The sequence below is a fragment of the Oncorhynchus mykiss genome, chromosome 18 (genome assembly GCF_013265735.2).
Source record: "Oncorhynchus mykiss isolate Arlee chromosome 18, USDA_OmykA_1.1, whole genome shotgun sequence".
In the NCBI taxonomy this organism is placed as follows: domain Eukaryota; kingdom Metazoa; phylum Chordata; class Actinopteri; order Salmoniformes; family Salmonidae; genus Oncorhynchus; species Oncorhynchus mykiss.
In genome coordinates, this window is record NC_048582.1 from 31,106,841 (window position 1) to 31,131,384 (window position 24,544).

A 24,544-nucleotide genomic window follows, 5' to 3' on the forward strand; every position below is an offset into this window, starting at 1 on the left:
AACGCAGGAAAGTGCTGTTTGACAGAATGTTTACGAGCCTGTTGCTGCCTACCGCTCAGTCAGACTGCTCTATCAATTATCATATCATAGACTTAATTATAATATAATAAACACACAGAAATACCAGCCTTAGGTCATTAATATGGTCAAATTCGGAAATTATAATTTGGAAACAAAACGTTTATTCTTTCAGTGAAATATGGAACCGGCATCCATAAGTCTAAATATTGCTGTTACATTGTACAACCTTCAATGTTATGACACAATTATGTAAAATTCTGGCAAATTAATTATGGTCTTTGTTAGGAAGACATGGTCCTCACACAGTTCGCAATGAGCCAGGCGGCCCAAACTGCTTGCACAGAACGCAAGAGAAGTGACACAATTTCCCTAGTTAATATTGCCTGCTAACATGAATTCCTTTTTGTCACACCCTGATCTGTTTCACCTGTCATTGTTATTGTCTCCACCCCCTCCAGGTGTCACTTGTTTTCCCCAGTGTATTTATCCCTGTATTTCCTGTCTCTCTGTGTCAATTTATCTTGGTTTCCCAGTGTATTTATCCCTGTGTTTCCTGTCTCTCTGTGTCAGTTCGTCTTGTATGTTTCCAAGTCAACCAGCGTTTTTCCTCTTCTCCTGCTTTTTGCAATCTCCTTTTTCTAGTCCTCCCGCTTTTGACCGTTGCCTGTTTCTGGACTTTGTACCTGCATGCCTGACCATTCTGCCACTCTGTATCTCCTGGACTCTGATCTGGTTTTGACCTTTTTGCCTGTCCGCGACCATTCTCTTGCCTACCCCTTTGGATTAATTAACATTGTAAGACTCATACCATCTGCCTCCTGTGTCTGAACTTGGGTCTCGCCTTGTGCCTTGATACTTTTAGCTAAATATGCAGGTTTAAAAAATATATACTTGTGTATTGATTTTAAGAAAGGCATTCATGTTTATGGTTAGGTACATTGGCGCAACGATAGTGCTTTTTTCGTAAACGTGCTTGTTAAATGATCAACCGTTTGGTGAAGTAGGTTGTGATTCGATGATAAATTAACAGGCACCGCATTGATTATTTGCAGCGCAGGACAAGCTAGTTAAACTAGTAATATCATAAACCATGTGTAGTTAACTAGTGATTATGTTAAGATTGATTGTTTTTTGGAAGATAAGTTTAATGCTAGCTAGCAACTTACCTTGGCTCCTTGCTGCACAGGCGTAACAGGTGGTCAGCCTGCCACGCAGTCTCCTCATTGAGTGCAGTGTAATAGGCCATAATCAGCATCCAAAAATGCAGATTACCGATTGTTATGAAAACTTGAAATCGGCCCAGCCGATTATTCAGTTGCCCTCTGCTCTCCACCCCCTATCCCCTCCACCCCCCCACCCCTCTCCAAACCCAAGAGACCAACATGGTGCCACCAGAACTGTACAGCTTGTCAGCCCACAGTATGCCCTATACACAGACACAGAGTTGGAGCAATCAAGAAGCACCTTTTTTGAAAAACAGCGTGCTGGACAAGGAGACTATCCTATCCAAAGAGCTTCGCTGTCGATTAATCAGGAATATAGTCACAAGCATGATTTCCATTAAGAGAACGGCAGGGGATGACTTCCAGTATCTATGCAGCCGTGAACTCACTGTAATGGCGAAGCATCTCATAGAGTACTACCCAATGGTGCGGGACAGATCTGCAACCAGTGGAGCGGAGTGGGTAAGTCACTACTCAGGTATTCAACACGTTTCCAAACGCAGCGCTGTTGGATACCTGGCAGCCAAAGTGCAAACATCTGACACTCAAAATAGGAGGCATGTGCTTTATCCAGATACATCAGGGCAACATGTGTCTGCTTGTAATCGTTTCATTTCTAGATTACATTTTGTTAAATGTGATTTATAACACAAACAAGTTGTTGTTTGTTAGGAATCTGTGAAGATGCAACTTTTGAAAACGATTCAGAATGTGACAAGGGAGAGATTGAATATGTCCGTTAACATACCAGCCAGCTGGTCTGTGCATGCTCTGAGGACACAGCTAGGGATGCCGTCTGGGCCAGCAGCCTTGCGAGGGTTAACACATTTAAATGTCTTACTCACGTCGGCCATGGAGAAGGAGAGGGGGGGGGGCCCGCAGTTCTTGGTAGCGGGCCGCGTCGGTGGCACTGTATTATCCTCAAAGCGGGCAAAGAAGGTGTTTACTTTGTCTGGAAGCAAGATGTCGGTGTCTGTGACGTGGCTCGTTTTATATTAGTAGTCCGTAATTGCTTATAGACCCTGCCACAAACGTCTTGTGTCCGAGCTGTTGAATTGTGACCCACTTTGTCCCTATACCGACAATTTCACTTGTTTGATTGCCTTGCAGAGGGAATACCTACATTGTTTATATTCGGCCATATTCCCGGTCATCTTTCCATGGTTAAATGTGGTGGTTCGCGCTTTCAGTTTTGAAGGAATGCTGCCGTCTATCCATGGTTTCTGGTTAGGGTAGGTTTTAATAGTCACAGTGGGTACAACATCTCCAATGCACTTCCTTCACTCACAGAATCAGCGTATAAATCAAAGTTATTCTCTGAGGCTGCCCAGAACATTTCCCAGTCCTCGTGATCAAAACAGTCTTGAAGCGTGGATTCCAATTGGTCAGACCAGCGTTGAATAGTTATTGTCACAGGAACATCCTGTCTGAGTTTCTGCCTATAGGACAGTAGGAGCAAAATGGAGTCGTGGTCGGATTTTCCGAAGGGAGGGCGGGGGAGGGCCTTGTATGCATCACGGAAGTAAGAGTAGCAGTGATCCAATGTATTGCCCGCACGAGTGCTACAATCAAAATGCTGATAGAATTTAGGTAGCCTTGTTCTCAAATTTGCTTTGTTAAAATCCCCAGCTACAATATATGCAGCTTCAGGATATATGCTTTCCAGTTTGCATAGAGTCCAGTGAAGTTTCTTGAGGGCCGCTGTGGTATCTGCTTGAGGTGGGATAAACACGGCTGTGATAATAACCGACGAGAATTATCTTGGGAGATAACATGGTCGGCATTTAATTGTAAGGAATTCTAGGTCAGGTGAACAAAAGGACTTGAGTTCCTGTATGTTGTTACGATTACACCATGGGCCGTTAATCATGAAGCATACACCCCCGTCCTTCTTCTTCTTCCCAGAGAGATTTTTATTTCTGTCGGCGAGACGCACAAAGAATCCCGGTGGCCAGTTTTCTGTGAAACAGATACTGTTACAATCTCTGATGTCTCTCTGAAAAGCAACCCTTGCCCTAATTTTGTCTACTTTTTTGTCTAGAGACTGGACATTGGTGAGTAATACACTCTGAAGCGGTGGGCGGTGTGCACGCCTTCGAAGTCTGACCAGGAGGTCATTCCATCTAGCTCTTCTGTGGCAACGTTGTTTTGGGTCAGCCTCTGGGATTAGATCCAAGGTGGTAGTGCAAACAAAGGATCTGCTTCGGGAAAGTTGTATTCCTGGTCGTAATGTTGGTAAGTTGACATTGCTCTGATATCCAATAGTTCTTCCCGGGGTACATGTATTAACACTTAAGATTTTCTGGGCTAACAATGTAGAAATAATACATAAAGAAACAAAATACTGCATAGTTTCCTAAGGACTAGAAGCGAGGCAACCGTCTCTGTCAGCGCCATTTTGCCTTATGCAATCTTGTGGGCCGGCTAAAGATTGGGTTCCTGAGTGGCACAGAGATCTAAGGCACTGCATCTCAGTGCTAGATGCGTCACTATAGACCCTGGTTTGATTCCAGGCTGTATCACAACCGGTTGGGATTGGGAGTCCTATAGGGCGGCGCACAATTGGCCCAGTGTCGTCCAGGTTAGAGTTTGGCCGGGGTAGGCCATCACTGAAAATAACAATTTGTTCTGAACTGACTTGCCTAGTTAAATAAAGGTTAAATACAAAAATAAAAACATTTATAAATAGGAGTATTGGTGTCTCTGAGGGGTCTTTGGCCTGGTTTGCTAACTACCTCTCTTAAAGAGTTTATAAAGTCAGAACATCTGCTGTCTCCGCCACTGACTGTCGCCAAGGGTGTTCCCCAAGTCTTGATCTTGGGCCCCAGCTTTTGTCAATTTACATCAACAACATAGCTAAGGCAGTAGGAAGCTCTCTCATTCATTTATATGCAGATGATATAGTCTTACTCAGCTGGCCCCTCCCCAGATTTTGTGTTAAACCCTCTACAACAAAGCTTTCTTAGTGTCCAACAAGCTTTCTCTGCCCTTAACTGAGGACACATCCCTGCACGCTATACTCCTCTGTAAACTGGTCCTCTCTGTATACCCATCGCAAGACCCACTGGTTGATGCTTATTTTTAAAACCCTCTTAGGCCTCACTCCCCCTATCTGAGATACCTACTGCAGCCCTCAACCTCCACACACAACACCCGTTCTGCCAGTCACATTCTGCTGAAGGTCCCCAAAGCTCACACATCCCTGGGTCCCTCCTCTTTTCAGTTGCTGCAGCTAGCGATTGGAACGAACTGCAAAACACACTCAAACTGGACAGTTTCATCTCAATCTCTTCATTCAAAGACTCAATCATGGACAATCTTACTGACAGTTGTGGCTGCTTCGCTTGATGTATTGATATCTCTACCTTCTTGCCCTTTGTGCTGTTATCTGTGCCCAATAATGTTTGTGCTGCTACCATGTTGTGCTGTTGCCATGTTGTTGCTACCATGTTGTTGTCACGTTGTGTTGCTGCCATGCTATGTTGTTGTTTTAGGTCTGACTTCTTGTAGTGTTGAGGTGTCTCTCTTGTCGTGATGTGTGTTTTGTCGAATTTTAGCAACCAGGAAATGGCGGAGCACTTTCTGTATCTTTAAAGTTCAACACATAATATCACAGAGTTTCTAAACCCAGAGGTGCAACATAGCGAGACTTCCGGGAATGCTTGCAGACCAGGCATAGGTTTGGGGTTTGATAAATCAATGAGCGAAGTGAACAATTATTCTCGACGGACACTATAAAAGCTACAACCAAGTTTATTCACCCCAAAGGATCGCACAGCTGAAAACAGCTGAAAACCAAAAACATATATTTCCACCAGTGGTAATATATATACCCCAATTTGGGTGGAGTCTCCTCCTCTTTAAACATTACATCTCTATTGCTAGGCAGGAAGTTAAGTAATATGGGCAATAAACGGTTCCTTCTCCCTTAATGTGACCTGACCTGACCTCGACCCCCTTCATCACTAATCCACGGCTCTCCACCCTTATCAGTGCTTGCCAAGGTGATCGTTATCCCTGCACTCAGTACATTCCTTAAGCTTATTTACCTTAAAACTCGTTTTTCAACCACTCCACAAATGTCTTGTTAAAACAAACTATAATTTTGTCAAGTCGGTTAGGACATCTACTTTGTGCATGACACAAATCATTTTTTCCAACAATTGTTTACAGACAGATTATTTCACTTATAATTCACTGTATCACAATTCCAGTGGGTCAGAAGTTTACATACACTAAGTTGACTGTGCCTTTAAACAGCTTGGAAAATTCCAAAAAATGATGTCATGGCTTTATAAGCTTCTGATAGGCTAATTGACATCATTTGAGTCAATTGGAGGTGTACCTGTGGATGTATTTCAAGGCCTACCTTCAAACTCAGTGCCTCTTTGCTTGACATCATGGGAAAATCAAAAGAAATCAGCCAAGACCACAGAAGAAAAATTGTAGACCTCCACAAGTCTGGTTCATCCTTGGGAGCAATTTCCAAACGCCTGAAGGTACCATGTTCATCTGTACAAGCAATAGTACGCAAGTATAAACACCATGGGACCATGCAGCCGCCATACTGCTCAGGAATGAGACGTGTTCTGTCTCCTAGAGATGAACATACTTTGGTGTGAAAAGTGCAAATCAATCCCAGAACAACAGCAAAGGACCTTGTGAAGATGCTGGAGGAAACCGGTAGACAATTATCTATATCCATAGTAAAACGAGTCCTATATTGAAATAACCTTAAAGGCCGCTCAGCAAGGAAGAAGCCACTGCAGCGCCAGACAACGGGTTGCAACTGTACATGGGGACAAAGATTGTACTTTTTGGAGAAATGTCCTCTGGTCTGATGAAACAATAATAGAACAAAAATAGACAGCCATAATGACCATTTGTTATGTTTGGAGGAAAAAGGAGGAGGCTTACAAGCCAAAGAACACCATCCCAACCGTGAAGCACGGGGGTGGCAGCATCATGTTGTGTGGGTGCTTTGCTGCAGGAGGGACTGGTGCACTTCACAAAATAGATGGATCATGAGGCAAGCAGATTATTGAGGCATCCTCGCAAGACATCAGCCAGGAAGTTAAAGCTTGATTGCAAATGGGTCTTCCAAATGGACAATGACCCCAAGCATACTTCCAAAGTTGTGACAAAATGGCTTAAGGACAACAAAGATAAGGTATTGGAGTGGGCATCACAAAGCTCTGACCTCAATCCCGTAGAAAATGTGTGGGCAGAACTGAAAAGGGTTAGGTAAGGAGGCCGACAAACCAGACTCATTTACACCAGCTCTGTCAGGAGGAATGGGCCAAAACTCACCCAATTTATGGTGGGAAGCTTGTGGAAGGCTACCCAACACATTTGACCCAAGTTAAACAATTCAAAAGCAATGCTACCAAATACTAATTGAGTGTATGTAAACTGCTGACCCACTGGGAATGTGATGAAAGAAATAAAAGCTGAAATAAATAATTCTCTCTACTATTATTGACATTTCACATTCTTAAAGTAAAGTGGTACTCCTAACTGACCCAAGACAGAGATTAAATGTCAGGAATTTTGAAAAACTGAGTTTAAATGCTAAGTGGTCTGTAAACTTCCGACTTCAACTGTACATTCCTCCTACAGATAACCATTAACTTCTGGTGTAGACCCTAGAATATGGCACCCCTCATGTCTCTAACAAAACTAATGATTGATAATATTTAAAGTTCAGAAATCTGAACCCATCACTCGGAATGCGAAATCGGACTTTAGTGATTTCAAGACTACGAATACGTTTTGAACTTTCATCCAACTCGGAATTTCAAATGGAGAACTCAGGCCACTTTCTAGAGCTACGACCTGAAGATCAGTGACGTCATCATGATTCAACTTTTTTTGTTGTTGATTTCCCAGTTGTCTTGAAAGCACAAATAAATCCAAAGAATGCCAGACTTTGAAGACAAAGTTTGATGACAAAAGTTTCCCACGACGGACCTCCGCGCCACATTCCTGTTCAAGTGAGCACAGCACAACAAGGCAAGTCCAAAAATATATTCTATGTTGCTGTTTAAATGATGTAATATGCCAGGGAGATATGTCAGTGGCTAAGAAAGTATTACTAAGTGTGTATTGTATAGTAAGCTGTTAGTAGCCCATGTGCTTCACACTAATAATTTTGTATATTTTCAGCTCTTAATTTCACCTACTGTTCTGACTTGGTTGTGCACATAACCTGTTTTTGAGAAATGTAAGAACTTTCATTGTCCCCTTTATGACCCCTTTATTTATTCTACGGTTCAGACTTGGTGTACCCGGAGAACACTAAGAACGGCCCATGTTCTGAATTCTGTCGCTGTACATTTCAAAAGTGCTGAACAAATAGTTATATTGACTATGTCCGTCCTAGCTCGCTCATGTATTAATAAAAATTACGGATTTGCTCTTATCCGCTTGTCGTCCCCTTATACCATAGTTTGTACATCTCAATTGTCAGAAGAGACCATGTGTTTAAGCAAGTCACCCATATCAGCTATGTTTTTTTTAAAGGCATTAAATCAGGCTGAATTAACTGTTTCGCTGCCAGACAAGGCTCTGCTGATAGCCAGCTGTAGCAGTGGTAAAGTGTTGGGACTCTGCTGTTGGGACTTTGTGGGCACCGTTTGTCACCGTTACAGTGCAATTCATGTATTGTTTAGTTTTGTCTTGTGTAGTGGGTTTTCCACAGATGTGGAAAGCTCTTCTCCACTTTGTCCTTGAGGGATTCAAGCACATCTTCCAAGCTTCAAGACAAATAAATCATAGCATCTTAGTGGCAACATTATATTGACATTTTCAAAGCCTCATGAGCCAATTCATTCGTATTGAAAACATCCGCAAAATGTTCCTTTTAAAAGACTTGACAAAAATGTCTGAAATACATTTTGTTTTACTGAGAAGTTGTGTCAGTAAAGTGTCACCTTTAAAAATGTAAGATTTTCTGCCCTTGGGTCAATATTCTCACGGTGACTGGAATCTTCCAGTGGTGGAAAAGGTGCCAATTGTCATACTTGAGTAAAAGTAAAGCTACAGTACTTTTAATAGAAAATAATTCAAGTAAAAGTCTAAAAGTATTTTGTTTGACTAGATAGGTTTAAATAGTGGAGTAGGGTGGTGGGTTATTAATGAGTGTAGGGTTAGACGGTAGGGTAGATTTATTTTTTATAAATAAAATGTAAAAATTATATATTTATATATTTTTTAAGCACAGTATAATGGAAGCTATACTCCAGTCTAATTGGTGGCGGTAATTAAACATTTATTCGATTCCAAATAGATTCAGTAGCCAATCTTATTTTGCTAGATTCTAACCAATGACAGGGCCGTCTTCTGATCAGAGTGAGCAGGCGTTCTGTGTCACGCAACGTGTGTCAATATCTGTTTCTTTCTTTGCTCTTAGGATCAGGGCACCATTGAAAAGACTGATTTCTGGGGTAGTGTCTAGTGTGGAGATCGAGCAATTGAAGTTGAAGATTCCTGTTTGGGACACCCGCAGTGTGGTGTGTCGCAGACCCGGTTATCCACTGCGTTGTTTCAGGTGCAATGTTTATGGTCATGTCACAGCAGTGTGTAGGAAGAAGATCCCAAGATGTGGGACGTGTACAGGAGGGCATGGGACAGAAGATTGTGTAGTTTTGGTGGATAAAGTTGTGTGTGTTAACTGTAGGGGTGCCCATGTTGCTGTGGATCAGAAGTGTCCGGTTCGAGAGAGGCAGGTTGAAGAAGCCAGAGTCAGGCAGACGATGTCGGTCGTATGTTGAGGCAGTGAACAAAGTAGAGGAGGATGGGTCAAGGGTGAGGAATCCTGAGAGGATTCCAGTGAGTAGTAGATTTGTGCCAGCACAGAGGGATATGCCAAAAGAGTGATTTATGCTTCAGTAAGGTTGGCTTCATAGCGTTAATAGCAATGGTTATCAACTGTAATGCAGAAATGGAATGTAAATCACAGAAAATAGATGTGGTGGCAGCTGCAGATATGTATTTGTGTATACGAGATATGACTTCAGAAGAGTTACAGGATGTTTTGAGGGGTGGTGTCCCGTCCTCCCAGGATGTTGGCATAGTGCAGGTACAGATAGGGTCAAAGTAGTGGGTTTTTGATGAGTGTAGCTGGCGATGTCTAGGGCTATATTTCACTAGAGGAACAGAAATAATGAAGAACATGTAATTTAAGTAGGCTGTGACTGGCCTCACACGCCATTACAGTAGGTAGTGGTGTATGCACCTAAAAGTTGGATGCGCTCCACCAACCAAATTCCAAAGAATGACAGGGCAAGGTAATGACTGCGGTTCAAACTCCATCTTGGAGGGCGGTTCAAATGATTAGCCAAGCAAGGGAAGTTTGCAAAATAAGCCCCTCTGCCCTCGTTTTTAGTCGAGTTTGCAAGTGTACAATTATGTTCACTTCTGGGCCTGAAACTCCCCATAATTCAATTCGAGACAATTGTACATCTGCTAAGAAAAGTCAGCCAAAAATTATAACCTCAACGTCAATATGGAGTCAACATACAAGTGTAAGTAAAAACGAATGTAAACAAGTTAGAAATTGTGCTACTAATGCACTTGATGGCACAAACACCTCTTGTAAAAGTAATGATGTTTTTGTTTGGTTAGCTTTAGGAAATTGTAGAAAAAAAAACATGTTCCTTCTTCATATGTTCCAACTAGGCAGGCTAACGTTATTTAGCCAATTCATTTGCTAGCTTTCATACAGTAGGCGTATATTAATAATTAATGTAAGTAGACATGCAATTATAATTGACTGTTGCGCAAATAAAGCACCCACAAGCTACTGGTGGCTGAAAACACAATCATTGCGGGATGAACGAGTGACTAATTTCCGGGCAAGGGCGGTCCATTTAAAAATCATTCCTTCCTCCCTCGCCCTACAAGTGTATACTCGTCAGACGCCATCAGAGGTGTCCACTTAATTTGAGGGGATAGGTTGTGTCTTAAGTGTTTGGACTGCAATCAATGCAGCGTTCACGTCGTACGAGGTAGACGGAGAACTGCAAACCGGATGTCATTGTTTTCAATGAGAGCGGACGGTAAATGTCGTTGAGGCTGGTAGTGAATACCGTCAGCCGCCACGGTAGACGGGACTTGCGGCCAAATTGTTTTCTAATGGATGTTGATTTGTACTGATTTAGTTCACTGAAATCAACCATAGCAACATATACGGTAACCCTCTATAACGCTTTATTTGTCCCTCTATGCCGACAGGTATGACGGACTTCGCGTGTCTCGTCTAAACTCAGCATATCACATGATCATTTATGTGAGAGGATAGACCAATGAGGAGCAGCAGTGAGTTTTTGAAAGGTGATCAGTAACATAAGAGAGGGAAACTCGCAGCGAAATGTGAAAAAGGTCCATCGACCACATCAGAAGCAGTACAAGCTACTTACTATACATGGAAATATAAATACATCCGTGACCGACAATATTTTAGAAAAGACAGGCCTGTAGATTTTCCGTCACCAAATCACGAATTCAATCATTTGGAACGAGCCACCTGAAGGTGATTTGTGTTTTACTTGTCAAAGCTAACGTAGTAACGTTAGCTAGCTAAGCTTAGTGCTAGATAGCTAAGCCTGCTAGCTAGCTAATTTGAGCTAATTCATTATTGTTAGCTAGCAAGTTAACCAGCTATTTAACTAGCCTGCTAACTTAGCTAGCTAGTTCAAACGGTTATTGGATGACCTTTTGTGTTTTATGAACTATGTTAGCTAGAACACTCAGTGGGTGAAATGCCGATGAACATGAGTAGCTAGCTATGTATGATATAGCTAGTTATTTCACCTAGATTTAGTTTTCTAGGGTGGGTTAGTTAAACAAAACGTAGCTAGTAACGTTACTGTAGTAGATTAAACTTGTCGCCTTACTTAGCCATCTAACGTTAGCTAGTTACATTAATTGGTTTATGATGCGCAGTACAGGTGCATTGATCACATCTGACCTGTAATTGTCATGTTATTGCCTTTTGCCTAGGTTTTACTAACTTCTTTGAGGTTTATTGGTAGACTTCAAACGATGAGGTGTATTGCCGTTACGTACTATACGGGCAGTAAATGAAATAAAACATCATACTCCTCCAGTCAGTCCAAATCACAGGATTCCTTGTAATGCTCCTGCTGTAAAAGTCCCTAAACTTTCAGATGCACTCTTTTCAGGTTGGCATCATGTCTCAGAAGCAGATATATTACTCTGACAAATATGACGATGAGAAATTTGAGTATAGGTAAGTTAAGACTACGTTTTTCTAAAACAGTTTTTATCTAGCTAGCTAATATCGACATGTATTTCTTGCCTGGCAGAGTCTTCCTTCCTAGCCCTGTGAGGTTGACACTGTATGACTCAGTAAAAGTACCATTCAATTTCTCCACTCTGTAGACACGTGATGCTGCCCAAGGACATTGCCAAGCGTGTGCCCAAGACCCATCTGATGTCAGAGACTGAGTGGAGGAACCTGGGCGTCCAGCAGAGTCAAGGCTGGATACACTACATGATCCATCAACCAGGTACACTGTCAGATGTTAGTATTAACACTCAGTATAGTAGAAAGAGTGAAAAGCTGGTGAATACAGCAGCATAAAGGTTATTATGGGGGAATACAACACTGAACTGTACTGGGGGATTACACTTGTGCCTATGTCGCACCATGGTGGTTCATATCAGTACAGTAGGCAGTGTGATGTGGTGAATCCAGTGGCATAACACTGAATTGTAGCCTACTGTACTTGGTGGAACTCTGACTTGGGGATTACTTTTGTACCCATGTCTTGAGTTTGGGTCATTACTGCTACACTGGTGATTAGGATGTGCTACTCCTTAGATGTTTGAAGCTCATGTTGAATTCTCTGGGTACTGTATAAACCATCATGTGATATGGGGTGTATAGACTTGGAAATAAACGGGCTGAAACGGGGAGAGGGAACTACCTGCATTTGTCCAATAAGAAACTTCACACTGCTCTTGATAGTAACACTGATCTTAAATAAGCTTACGTAAAGGCCTCATGGCCTTCGTCAGAGCTTTTGTGGCTTAAAAAAAAATATTGCACCCTCATGTAGACCTAGCCCCACCCACATCGTTCCATGCATTGAAATGGGTTGAGGCGAAGGAAAAACAAATAAGTGCTACCAAATATAACAATATACATTTCATAAATATTCTAATAATATGTGTAAATAAGACGTATTAAACATGTCTGTAAAACCACAATGAGGACAACTTGCTCGGTAGGTCTTCATTAATCATTGGGTACATCGTACGAAAAACAGAGTAATCTTAAATAGGAGCATGATGAAATGCCTATGTATGTTATGTTGTGCCTTTGAACATGAATTATGCCCCTATTTAAGATTACAATGATGTTTTTTGTATGATGTACCCAATGATTAATGAAAACCTGCTCGGTAGGTCTATGTCTTCATTGTGGTTTTACAGACGTGTTTAATACGTCTTATTTACACACTTTATTCAAATATTTATGAAATGTATATTGTTATATTTGGTGGCACCTATTTGTTTTTCCTTCACCTCAACCCCTTTCGATGTGTGGAACCGATGTGGGTGTGGCTAGGTCTACATAAGGGTGCTAATTTAAAAAAGAGAACTCACAAAGCTCTGACGAAGGCCATGAGGCCAATATGTAAGCTTATTAAAGATCAGTGATCCTATCAAGAGCAGTGTGCGGTTTCCTTTGTCCTTCATCTTGTTCAACTGTTACCATGTACCTGCAAATAAGATTGCTCAGATGTGCGAGTGCCTTAAATTTTGAATGACAGTTTTTCTCTCTGCACTCTGAAATCTTGTAAGTATACACAAGAAAAAGACAATAGGGAAAAACGACAACTTTTGTTCAGAAATGGGGTGAAATCATCAACAAATGTTCTTTAGATTTAATGCTATTAATTGTTGAACATGTCGAAGGAAGTAAGGAGTTGAAGGAGTTGAAGTGAAGATTAGCGAACATGAGGTTGTAATGAAGGAGATTCTAGTCCCTAATTTCACAGCCATAAACGATACGACCAATCAGCCCATTGGGAAATAATGAGACTTTCTACAAGCAACAAAGATCAAGAAATATCAGCGAGACACAGAGGACTACCAGCTCAACCAGGTGTACGCATGGGAAGGCCCAAGGACAGGAGCAGGGAGAGGCCGACGTAGGGACGCACTACTGATCGGGCGATGCAGATATGCAGAAAAGGGAGGAAACACAGAGGCATCCACTGAGAGCGAATTCCCTACAGACAGCAACTCCAGCTATCATCGCACACAGTCATTTTTTTTGTTGCCCGGAAGCAACACAAGGCTCCACGAAAGAAAATAAACGATGTAAGTGGTCAAAGAGGGGACCAGGAACACAGGCCGTGGACATGGAGCTACAGCAGGACGAGATAATTAACCTCTCCAAAAAAGACCTTACTGACGTGCAAGTCAGTCTTATCGAAGGGCCTCTCTTTTGTACCTAATATGTACAGATAAACCATTCGATATGAAAGTAGATCTGTTAAAATTCTTTCGCAAGATTAAACTTAAGTATGCGTTTTCTCAAAACACTTTCGGGCCTAGAAACAGATCAAAGAGCTAGTACCCATTTTAAGCCCAAAAGCAAATTCTGTCCTGTGGTTAACAACTCTTCAATTAATACCTATTGTAGGTTAGTTGAACAAGAAGACATGTCAGTATATAGGAGACAAACCACATTCAGAAAAATCTCACTAGAACAGAAGAACAGGCACTTAATGAATTAATGAAAGATTCACCTTTGGTTATTAAACCTGCAGATAAGGGGGGTGCTGTGGTTGTTTTAGACTATGAAAAATATAAAGAAGAAATTCAGAGACAACTCAGCAATGAATGTTTCTATAGAAAACTGAGTGTTGATGCCACACAGGTGTTCCAAAGGGAAATATGCTCTAATCTGAAGCAAGCCCTATTAAATAACCTTCTCAAAACCTGAAAATGAATATTGTTGCTGCAAATGTACAGGCATGGACGTATGGCACATTTTACCGAAATTACACAAACCTAAAACACAAGGTAATTATCCAGGCAGACCAGTGGTTGCAGGAATAGGCTCAATGCTAGAGCTGTTGTCGATCTTTGTAGACTCTTATTAAAACTCATGTGCAAGCATTGCCATCAAATGTGAAAGACTATAGACTTCATAAACAAGATCTCACTAATAACGGGTTTAACAGAAGACTGTATTTTGGTCACATTACATGTCGAGAGTATATACCAGCATTCCCCATGTGGGGGGGCTGGGAGCCCTAGCTCACTATTTGGGAGACAGACACTAACGAATATCCACCAACAAACTTTATTCTAGAGCTGGCTGAAAAAGTTGACTTATAACTATTTTGGGTTTGATGATGAATATTACATCCAAACAAATGGAACATCGATGGGCTCCAAATTCGCTCCGAGCTATGCCAACCTTAGTGGTTCTTCTTGAACGTTTTGTTAATGAAAACAAAAATATATTTTTGAATAAAGTCCTGAAGTTGTATCGATATATTTATGACATGTTTTGCATATGGGAAGGAATGGAAAAAGATCTTTATGACCCCAATCTCAAATTCACTATTGAATGTGAGACTCAACGTGTTCATTTACCTCTATGTGGATTGAGAAATTAAATGGATCCCTATTTACAACTCTGTATAGAAAATAAATGGACAGACATACTCTAGCTTCCATCCTGAGCCATTAAAGAGAGGACTTCCAAGAAGCCAGTTTTTCAGACTGCGTTGTATATGCCACTCCACAGAGGATTATCTAGAAAAAGCAGCGGAGATGCGCATTAGGTTTCTAAGAAGAGGCTATTTGCCACAATGTGTGGATGAAGCTCTTAGTTTAGCATTGGGGAAAAACACGAGATGAACTGCTACAAAAAAGACCTGCTAAAGAACACTCCGTAATATTCACAACCACATATACTTTGAACTCGCGAAAAGTGGGAGATACGGTCAAGAAACACTGGCATATTTTATCAGCGGACCAGGCTTTGCCAGCTGAATTTAAAAATCCACCACTTGTTGTGTATAGGAAAGGTCGCAATTTACGCGCTAAATTGGTTCATGCCAACTGCCAGCCACAAGAAAATCAGCCAGGCTATTTTACGGCCTCTTCCAAATGGTAGCTATAAATGCAGAGGATGCGCACAGTGCAATATGATGAAGTGTGAATATTTATGCCACTACAGGAAAACGGTTCCAAATAAATGACATTATTACGTGTACCACCACCCATGTTATTTCCATTATTAAATGTCCATGTGGGCTGTGCTATGTAGGATAAACCTCTCGTTCTCTCAAACAGAATCAGTGAACATAAATTCAATCTGGAGAAATTACATGGATTATCCAGTCGCAGTACATTTTAATGACCTAAAGCATGACATTTCTACTTTAAAAAAAAAACATTTTTTTTAGATTGTGGCATAGAGGAAGTTAAGATATCAGACAGGGGAGGTGACATTAATAATAGTCTGAGTAAAATAGAATGTTTTGGGATTTTCACCCTCCAGACATTATTTCCTAAAGGCCTTAATGATGAAATGCCTATGTATGTTGTGAATTTGAACATGAATTTCTCCTATTTAAGATTACTCCATTTTTCGTACGATGTACCCAATGATTAATGAGAACTTGCTCGGTAGGTCTATGCCCTCATTGTGGTTTTACAGACGTTTAATACGTCTTATTTACACACATTCAAATATTTATGAAATGTATATTATATTTGGCAGCACTTTGTTTTTCCTTCGCCTCAACCTCTTTCGATGCGTGGAACTGATGTGGGTGGGGCTAGGTCTACATAAGGGTGCTAATTTAAATAAACAAAAACAAACTCAAAAGCTTTGACGAAGGCCGTGAGGCCGATACGTAAGCTTATTACCGATACGTACGCTGTTTTTACCCCCAAGTCATAAGACTACTGAACAGGTGACCAAATGGTTACCCGGACTATTTGCATTGTGTGGCCCCCACCTAACCCCTCTTTTACGCTGCTGCTACTCTGTTTATCATATATGCATAGTCACTTTAACTATACATTCATGTACAACCATATCTACATACTACCTCAATCAGCCTGACTAATCAGTGTATGTATATAGCCTTGCTAATGTTATTTTCAAATGTTTTTTTTTACTGCTTTATTTCTTTACTTAACTACACACACTTTTTTTGCATCATTGGTTAGAGCCTGTAAGTAAGCATTTCACCGTAAGGTGTTGTATTCAGCGCACATGACAAATAAATATACTTTGATTTGATTATTAAAAGGTCAGTGACTATCGAGCAGTGTGTGGTTTCCTTTCTACTGTTACCATGCACCTGCAAATAAGATTGCTTGGATGTGTGTGTGCCTTTTTAAATTTCCAATAAGAATTTTCATTAAATGGTTTTTCTTTGGTTTGTTAGTGTGTACTAATGAATGCAGTGGGGTTGGGTGATATTACAATAGCATCGTCGATGGTGACTACATGTGACAGACGATTGTTTAGCCTATATTTGAACTTGACTGGCGTCGCGCAGTAGAAAATTTAGTCTCGCAGCACACATTCTGAGTAATTTGCCTATATATTTTTTTTATATCTCCAGATCAAACTGACTGTATATGGAGTTCCATCTAAAAGTTATTTCAATAGGACTAATAATGAGAGAACAAACCATATAAATTAGCCTATAGAAAAATCTTTGACAAGTTTGAGCTTAAGAAATAAATGATCCATGTGGGCCTGGGAAATCCCTCCATGTGAGATTGAACACAAAATGGCCAATAACCTTATCCTCCTAAGCCTATCATAAAAGCTTTAAGACAAGTTAGTCATGAACAGTGTGCCATGCGCCCTAGAGGGGAGGTCTGTATCATCTTGTTACACGATGACCTTGTCATCGGATGGATGGTCACTGAAATGTATTCGGCACGTGTGCACTGATTTGCAGCCTTCGTTTATTAAAAAAAGCCTCACACGTGCCACTCTCCTACAATGCATCTGGTTTTTGCTCAGACAAGCCTCACATGTCATGGTCCTAAGATGGGGTACTAGAATACGGACACAGGCGTCGGTCACATTGTTCCAAAAGCCGTGGGAACTTGTCGGCAGACAGACGTTGAGTATGATAGACTACTGACGCGTTGCCACTTATCAAACCAACAAAATATTTTGTGTTGATGGAGCTCCAAATGGAGGTATCGTTTCTAAACATGGGCTACTAAAGCTTTTGTCTGACTGTTGTATTGTTTCTAAACATGGGCTACTAAAGCTTTGTCTGACTGTTGTATTGTTTCTAAACATGGGCTACTAAAGCTTTTGTCTGACTGTTGTATTGTTTCTAAACATGGGCTACTAAAGCTTTGTCTGACTGTTGTATTGTTTCTAAACATGGGCTACTAAAGCTTTTGTCTGACTGTTGTATTGTTTCTAAACATGGGCTACTAAAGCTTTTGTCTGACTGTTGTATTGTTTCTAAACATGGGCTACTAAATCTTTGTCTGACTGTTGTATTGTTTCTAAACATGGGCTACTAAAGCTTTTGTCTGACTGTTGTATTGTTTCTAAACATGGGCTACTAAAGCTTTGTCTGACTGTTGTATTGTTTCTAAACATGGGCTACTAAAGCTTTTGTCTGACTGTTGTATTGTTTCTAAACATGGGCTACTAAAACTTTGTCTGACCAAACAAATGCAGCCAGCGCTCCCATTCAAAATCCAATACTGAAGTTCTCTTTTCAATATTTGAGTCAACCAGATGAGATTTGGAAGGATCAAGCCTCATGAGACTACTGGAATACATGAAAGAATGATCAGCTTTCCAAACTCTGACTCTAAGTATGAGTCCCAATAATATCTGCTTTCGTTCACTACTTCCCACATCTGAATGCATTGGAGTGGTGTAGGCACGGGCTAGAGGTAGTTTCCACCATGTTTCTTATACCAGCCATTTTCTTTCAAATTAGTGATGGGTAGTAAACAAGTGCACACTGGAAGGAAGGAGAGATATTTGGGAAACCGCCTGAAATGTTTTTCATTCAGTTCCTGAACTTAATTCACGTTTCCTGTTTTTTTTTCTTTTTCACCAGAGCCCCACATCTTGCTTTTCCGTCGTCCTCTGCCTGCAGCCTGATCTCAGACAGAGTGCACGAGAGAACACTCATAGGGAAGAAGATAAGAGTGGCTGGAGATGGATGAACACTTCAGTTGGATGGATACTATACTAAAATACTATTTTCCACATGTGTATCGTATACATTGCAGTGGAGCCAGAGTCAAGAGCTCCAACCCACCGTCCTCACTCATTGTAAAGCCTTTCACATTTCCTATGGACCTGCTTGGAACCCTTTCATCATTTTCTCTATCTGTATTTCTGTAATCATTCAAACTTTAGTCCTAATACAAACTTGATAATGTTGTCAGGGTGTATGTCTGGGAAGAAAAATAAAAGCTGTGGTTGTGGCAACACTTGAATTATTCTAGACCTTACCTGCTGTGCGTTGACTAACATGATCCTAATATCTATTTTAAGCTATATAGTAACTGTAAAATGTAAGGGGGACATTTTTGAAAGTGCACATTTTACCAAAATGACTATGATCAAATACCTGTTATGGCACTTGATTCATCTTGTTTTGAATACTGTAGATTGTATCAAGTGTATGCACACCTACTCTGTACAAATGATGATAGTACTCTGGACATGTTTTTTTTATTTGATCAATTGTGACCTGCAATTATAAGTAACGCTGTTGACTGTCTGCATTTTAGAGCTGTCAAAATGGGGCCCAAGATCTTTGTTGACATGTCTATTATTGTACAAATCAGCTGCTCAGTATTTATGAATACTTGTACCCCGGAAATAAATGTTTTTTAATTTGTCATTCTCACAGATTATGATGTGGTTGTGAATTATAATTACATTTTTATATGTATGTATATCCTTAAAGTGGCACTAATGGTACTGTCCCCACTACAATAAATACATACTTAAATACATGTAAATTGGTCCTTAAAACATTTACATTTGAATTACTGTAAAATTCCATTAGCCCTCCTATTATGATCAGCAGTGGTCTGGGACAGGGTACCATGACCGGTGAAGTCAGGTCAGGGCTCCACAGAGTAAATTGGATCAGCAGCATGACTAGGTGATCAGGAACAGACCGGATTGGACTCATCAGACCAGGTTGTACTGAGGCACTGTCCAAGGGCTCTCGTTTGACAGGACAAAAATAATGAAAGAGGAGTTGGTGGCAGTATGGCAAAGATCACAGTATACCAGATAAGTCAGGCTGACCCTAACAACTTGGCACATACAAGCTATTGCAGCATAAATACTGAGACATGGGTTGGTTAACACTGGCCCTGTCCAAAGGTACCCATTGAGTATAAGCACTATAGTTATCACTTTTGAGCAGTTTCATTAAGTGATAGATATGTTTTAACAAATGTCAAGGAAATCATATCAAAAGTCATATGAATATTGATTGTATTGTGAACAGCAGATACCAGATGGAATATGTATTCAAAGTGATTCAGTGAGGTGAATAAGGGACTTTTGTTTTACCCAGACAATTGAAAATGTGATTGGAGTTTTGAAACATGAGACATGAAACATTGCATCAAAGTGATTGAAAAAAAAAAGTTTAATGTTTAGAGACCTTCCCTCCCAGCTAACATGTCCAGGTAAGCCTGTCATGCCAAAAAGTGTTTCCCCCACGGCGTCACAATGGGATTAGATAAATTATTAGCGTCCGTTGCTATATCAAGGGTGTGATGACCTAATGATTAGAATTTTGGAGTTCATTACAGCCCAAATTACGTTATTTTCATCACCGCTATGCAAACAGGGCTGAGTTCCACAACAATTTAGCTGTTTAAACAAGTTTTGTTTGGCTAATGGAATGAAAACATTACTTTGAACTACTTTTGGGTGTCTTGTTAACATTCGAACATGAAATCCATGTCTTAAACGTTGCTACGTTTCTGAAATAGCAAAGAAATGTGTAATCTGCTTGACACATTAAAGTTACTTACCTTACAGATACACAAAGTCGGCTAATTTCCACTCTATTCATACACTGGCTTGTCTGGCTGCCATTTTTATTTTAACTTGCCCTTCCCTTATCTACACTGAAATAATATATTTTCAGTAGTCCTAGTTTCTATACACTAAGTTGACTGTGCCTTTAAACAACTTGGAAAAATCCAGAAAGTTATGTCATGGCTTTAGATGCTTCTGATAGGCTAATTGACATAATTTGAGTCAATTAGAGGTGTACCTGTGGATGTATTTCAAGGCCCACCTTCAAACTCAGTGTCTCTTTGCTTGACATCATGGGAAAATCAAAAGAAATCAGCCAAGACCTCAGAAAAAAAAAATGTAGGCCTCCACAAGTCCGGTTCATCCTTGGGAGCAATTTCCAAACGCCTGAAGGTACCATGTTCATCTACAAACAATAGTACGCAAGTATAAACACCATGGGACCACTGCTCCACAACCGCCATAAAAAAACAGACTATAGTTTGCAACTGCACATGGTGACAAAGATTGTACATTTTGGAGAAATGTCCTCTGGTCTGATGAAACAAAAATAGAACCGTTTGGCCATAATGACCATCGTTATGTTTGGAGGAAAAAGGGAGAGGCTTGCAAGCCGAAGAACACCATTCCAATTGTGAAGCACGGGGCTGGCAGCATCATGTTGTGTGGGTGCTTTGCTGCAGGAGGGACTGGTACACTACACAAATAGATGGCTCATGAGGAAGGAAAATTATGTGCATATATTGAAGCAACGTCTCAAGACATCAGTTAAAGCTTGGTCGCAAATGGGTCTTCCAAATGGACAATGACCCCAAGCATCCTTCCAAAGTTGTGGCAAATTGGCTTAAGGACAAGAAAGTCAAGGTATTGGAGTGCCATCACAAAGCACCGACCTCAATCCCATAGAACATTTGTGGGCAGAACGGAAAAAGCTTGTGTGAGCAAGGAGGTCTACAAACCTGACTCAGTTACACCAGCTCTGTCAGGAGGAATAGGCCAAAATTCTCCCAATTTATTGTGGGAAGCTTGTGGAAGGCTACCTGAAACATTTGACCCAAGTTAAACAATTTAATGGCAATGCTACCAAATTCTAATTGAGTGTATGTAAACTTCTGACCCTTTTAGAATGTGATGAAAGAAATAAAAGCTGAAATAAATCATTCTCTCTACTATTATTCTGGCATTTCACTTTCTTAAAGTAAAGTGGTGATCCTAACTGACCTATGACAGGGACATTTTACCAGGATTAAATGTCAGGAATTGTGAAAAACTGAGTTTAAATGTATTTGGCTTAGGTGTATGTAAACTTCTGACTTCAACTGTATATACTAGGCATTGTCAGAGGAAGGCATAAAATTGTCAAAATCTCCAGTCACACAAGTCATAGACTGTTCTCTCTGCTACCGCATGGCAAGAGGTACCGGAGCACTAAATCTAGCTCCTTAACAGCTTCCAAGCCATAAGACTGCTGAACAATTAATCCCGGACTATTTACACCCAGACTATTTACATTTTTACACTGCTGCTACTCACGGTTTATTATTTACCCCTACCTACATGTACAAATTACCTCAACTAACCTGTAACCCTGCACATTAACTCAATACCGGTACCCCCTGTATATAGCCTCGTTATTGTTATTTTATTGTGTCACTTTTAATTTCATTTTTTACTTCAGTAAATATTTAGTAAATACTCTATTTCTATTTATTGAACTGCATTGTTGGTTAAGGGCTTGCAAGTAAGCATTTCATGGTAAGGTGTACACCTGTTGTATTAGATGCATTTGACAAATAACATGTGATTTGAACTACCATTTCTTGCTTTCTCAAATGTCAACCAAAGCTTAACATACTTTTTCTATTGGGCTTCACATAAGTGTAGGGCGTCAGGGCTTTCAGTGGTCGACCATCCAACTGCTCCAACTGGAGAAGATTGTTGGCTTCCACCGAGGTAACCCTAGGAAGACAAAGGGGAAACTAAAACTAGCTCCAGGTTATTTTGTGTGCAAATGCCGAGTTATTTTCTATGATGTTTTGTATGAACCTTAACAGAAGTTGACCCCAGCTAGGAGCGAAAGAGCAGAGAGGTCTCGCCTTTATTTTGTCCTTCCAAACCAAGTAATTCGGAAGGATGTCGTAGCACTTGGTCCCCTTCTTGATTCTGCTCCCGGTGGCTTTCCTTCGGTTTCTCCTGAGCCTTGTCGATGTTCAGTCTCAACTTGATTGATAACAGGAATAAATGCAATCATATTTCATATTATAAATACATTTCTTACATATCTCTTGGAGGTCCAGAAAATAAATTAACAGCAGACAATTTTTTACCTGGTCAAAAACCTCCACATCCTTCTCAGTCTGTGCCTAAAGGTGGTCCTCGAAGGCGTTCTGATCTGGTTCGACAACTTCCACCACATCAGGTGGGATTTCAGTGATCTGAAAGTATTTATGCAACAAAAGCAATAGACAAACAAGAACACTAAGTCAATCACAAATTTGAAAGAATACAGTATATGCAATAATTGTAAATACAATTGCATTGTTTATCTCAGTCAACAGCTGCGACTCCCGTCCGTACATGGTGGAGGCCTGGACGCTGCTGTTGTGTGCAAAGAGAATTACCTTCAGGTTGTTCACCCACCGTTCCTGGTACCCGTCAAGGGACTTGCCCATGGCGGTCTTGAGGTTCTGGTTGGTGCATTCATCAAACCTGGAGGAGGGGGTAGGAAAGCGATATCTATTGACGTGTACCATGGACAGAGCAAAAACCAAGCCATAAGGTAAATAAAAATAAATAAATGGTCACAGAATATAACCTATAACATCCGTACCTTGTCCCAACTGGGTTATATATGGGCTTCATGAGTTTCAACTGGGCAAGGCTGTAAATTGCTTTTAATGCTGTAAGTGGCTGTCTTAAGCCCAACTCTAGGCATAAACTGGAGCATTGGAAAATGGTTGGAGGTGACCTGGAGAGACTAGTTATCTAGTAAAAACTTTACTGAACAAAAATATAAACTCAACATGTAAAGTGTTGGTCCCATGTTGCATGAGCTGAAATAAAAGATCCCAGAAGTTTTCCATAATCACAAAAATAGTACTTCTCTCAAATTTGGTGCAAAAATTTGTTTACATCCCTATTATTGAGCATTTCTCCTTTTGTCAAGATAATCCATCCACTTGTCAGGTGTGGCATATCAAGAATCTGATTAAACAGCATGATCATTAAACAGGTTTATCTTGTGCTGAGGACACAATGCATTCAGAAAACTGCAATTTTGTCACAACACAATGCCACAGATGTCTCAAGTTTTGAGGTAGCGTGCAGTTGGCATACTGGCTGCAGGAATGTCCACCAGAGCTGTTGCTAGATAATTGAATGTTAATTTCTCTACCATAAGCCACATCCAATGTCATTTTAGAGAATATGTCCAACCGTCCAAATAACCGCAGACCACATATAACCACACCAGCCCAGGACCTGCATCACCTGCGGGATGGTCTGATACCAGCCACACGAACAGCTGATGAAACGGTGGGTTTGCACAACTGAAACATTTCTGCACAAACTGTCATAAACCGTATCAGGGAAGCTCATCTGTGTGCTCGTCGTCCTCACCAGGTTCTTGACCTGACTGCAGTTCGGCATCGTAACCGACTTCAGTGGGCAAATGCTCACCTTCGATGACCACTGGCACCCAGGAGAAGTGTGCTCTTCATGGATAAATCCCTGTTTCAACTGTACCGGGCAGATGGCAGACAGCGTGCATGTTGAGGGTGCTACAGCACCCCCTGAAAACAAATAGGAATAAATAATAATAAATATATATATATATATATATATATATATATATATATATATATATATATATATATATATATATATATACAGTGCCTTGCGAAAGTATTTGGCCCCCTTGAACTTTGCGACCTTTTGCCACATTTCAGGCTTCAAACATAAAGATATAAAACTGTATTTTTTTGTGAAGAATCAACAACAAGTGGGACACAATCATGAAGTGGAATGACATTTATTGGATATTTCAAACTTTTTTAACAAATCAAAAACTGAAAAATTGGGCGTGCAAAATTATTCAGCCCCTTTACTTTCAGTGCAGCAAACTCTCCAGAAGTTCAGTGAGGATCTCTGAATGATCCAATGTTGACCTAAATGACTATTGATGATAAATACAATCCACCTGTGTGTAATCAAGTCACCGTATAAATGC

The 24,544-nt window shown here is 40.6% G+C and overlaps 1 protein-coding gene across 5 annotated transcripts; it reads left to right on the forward strand.

Annotated features, from left to right (window-relative positions):
- Nucleotides 1-10,073: 10,073 nt before the first annotated feature.
- LOC110496000 (cyclin-dependent kinases regulatory subunit 1) lies at nucleotides 10,074-19,268 on the forward strand. Of its 5 annotated transcripts, none has more exons than XM_021571603.2 (5): nucleotides 10,080-10,303; nucleotides 10,479-10,577; nucleotides 11,429-11,496; nucleotides 11,649-11,776; nucleotides 18,359-19,268. In XM_021571603.2, exons 3-5 carry the CDS (start codon nucleotides 11,438-11,440, stop codon nucleotides 18,400-18,402), a joined length of 231 nt encoding a protein of 76 aa, XP_021427278.1. In that variant the 5' UTR covers nucleotides 10,080-10,303; nucleotides 10,479-10,577; nucleotides 11,429-11,437; the 3' UTR covers nucleotides 18,403-19,268. The 5 variants fall into 5 exon arrangements, with proteins under 5 accessions (XP_036808383.1, XP_021427278.1, XP_036808384.1 ...); XM_036952489.1 differs by having other exon boundaries at nucleotides 10,091-10,303; nucleotides 10,479-10,562; XM_021571602.2 differs by having other exon boundaries at nucleotides 10,107-10,303; nucleotides 10,479-10,776.
- Nucleotides 19,269-24,544: the final 5,276 nt, after the last annotated feature.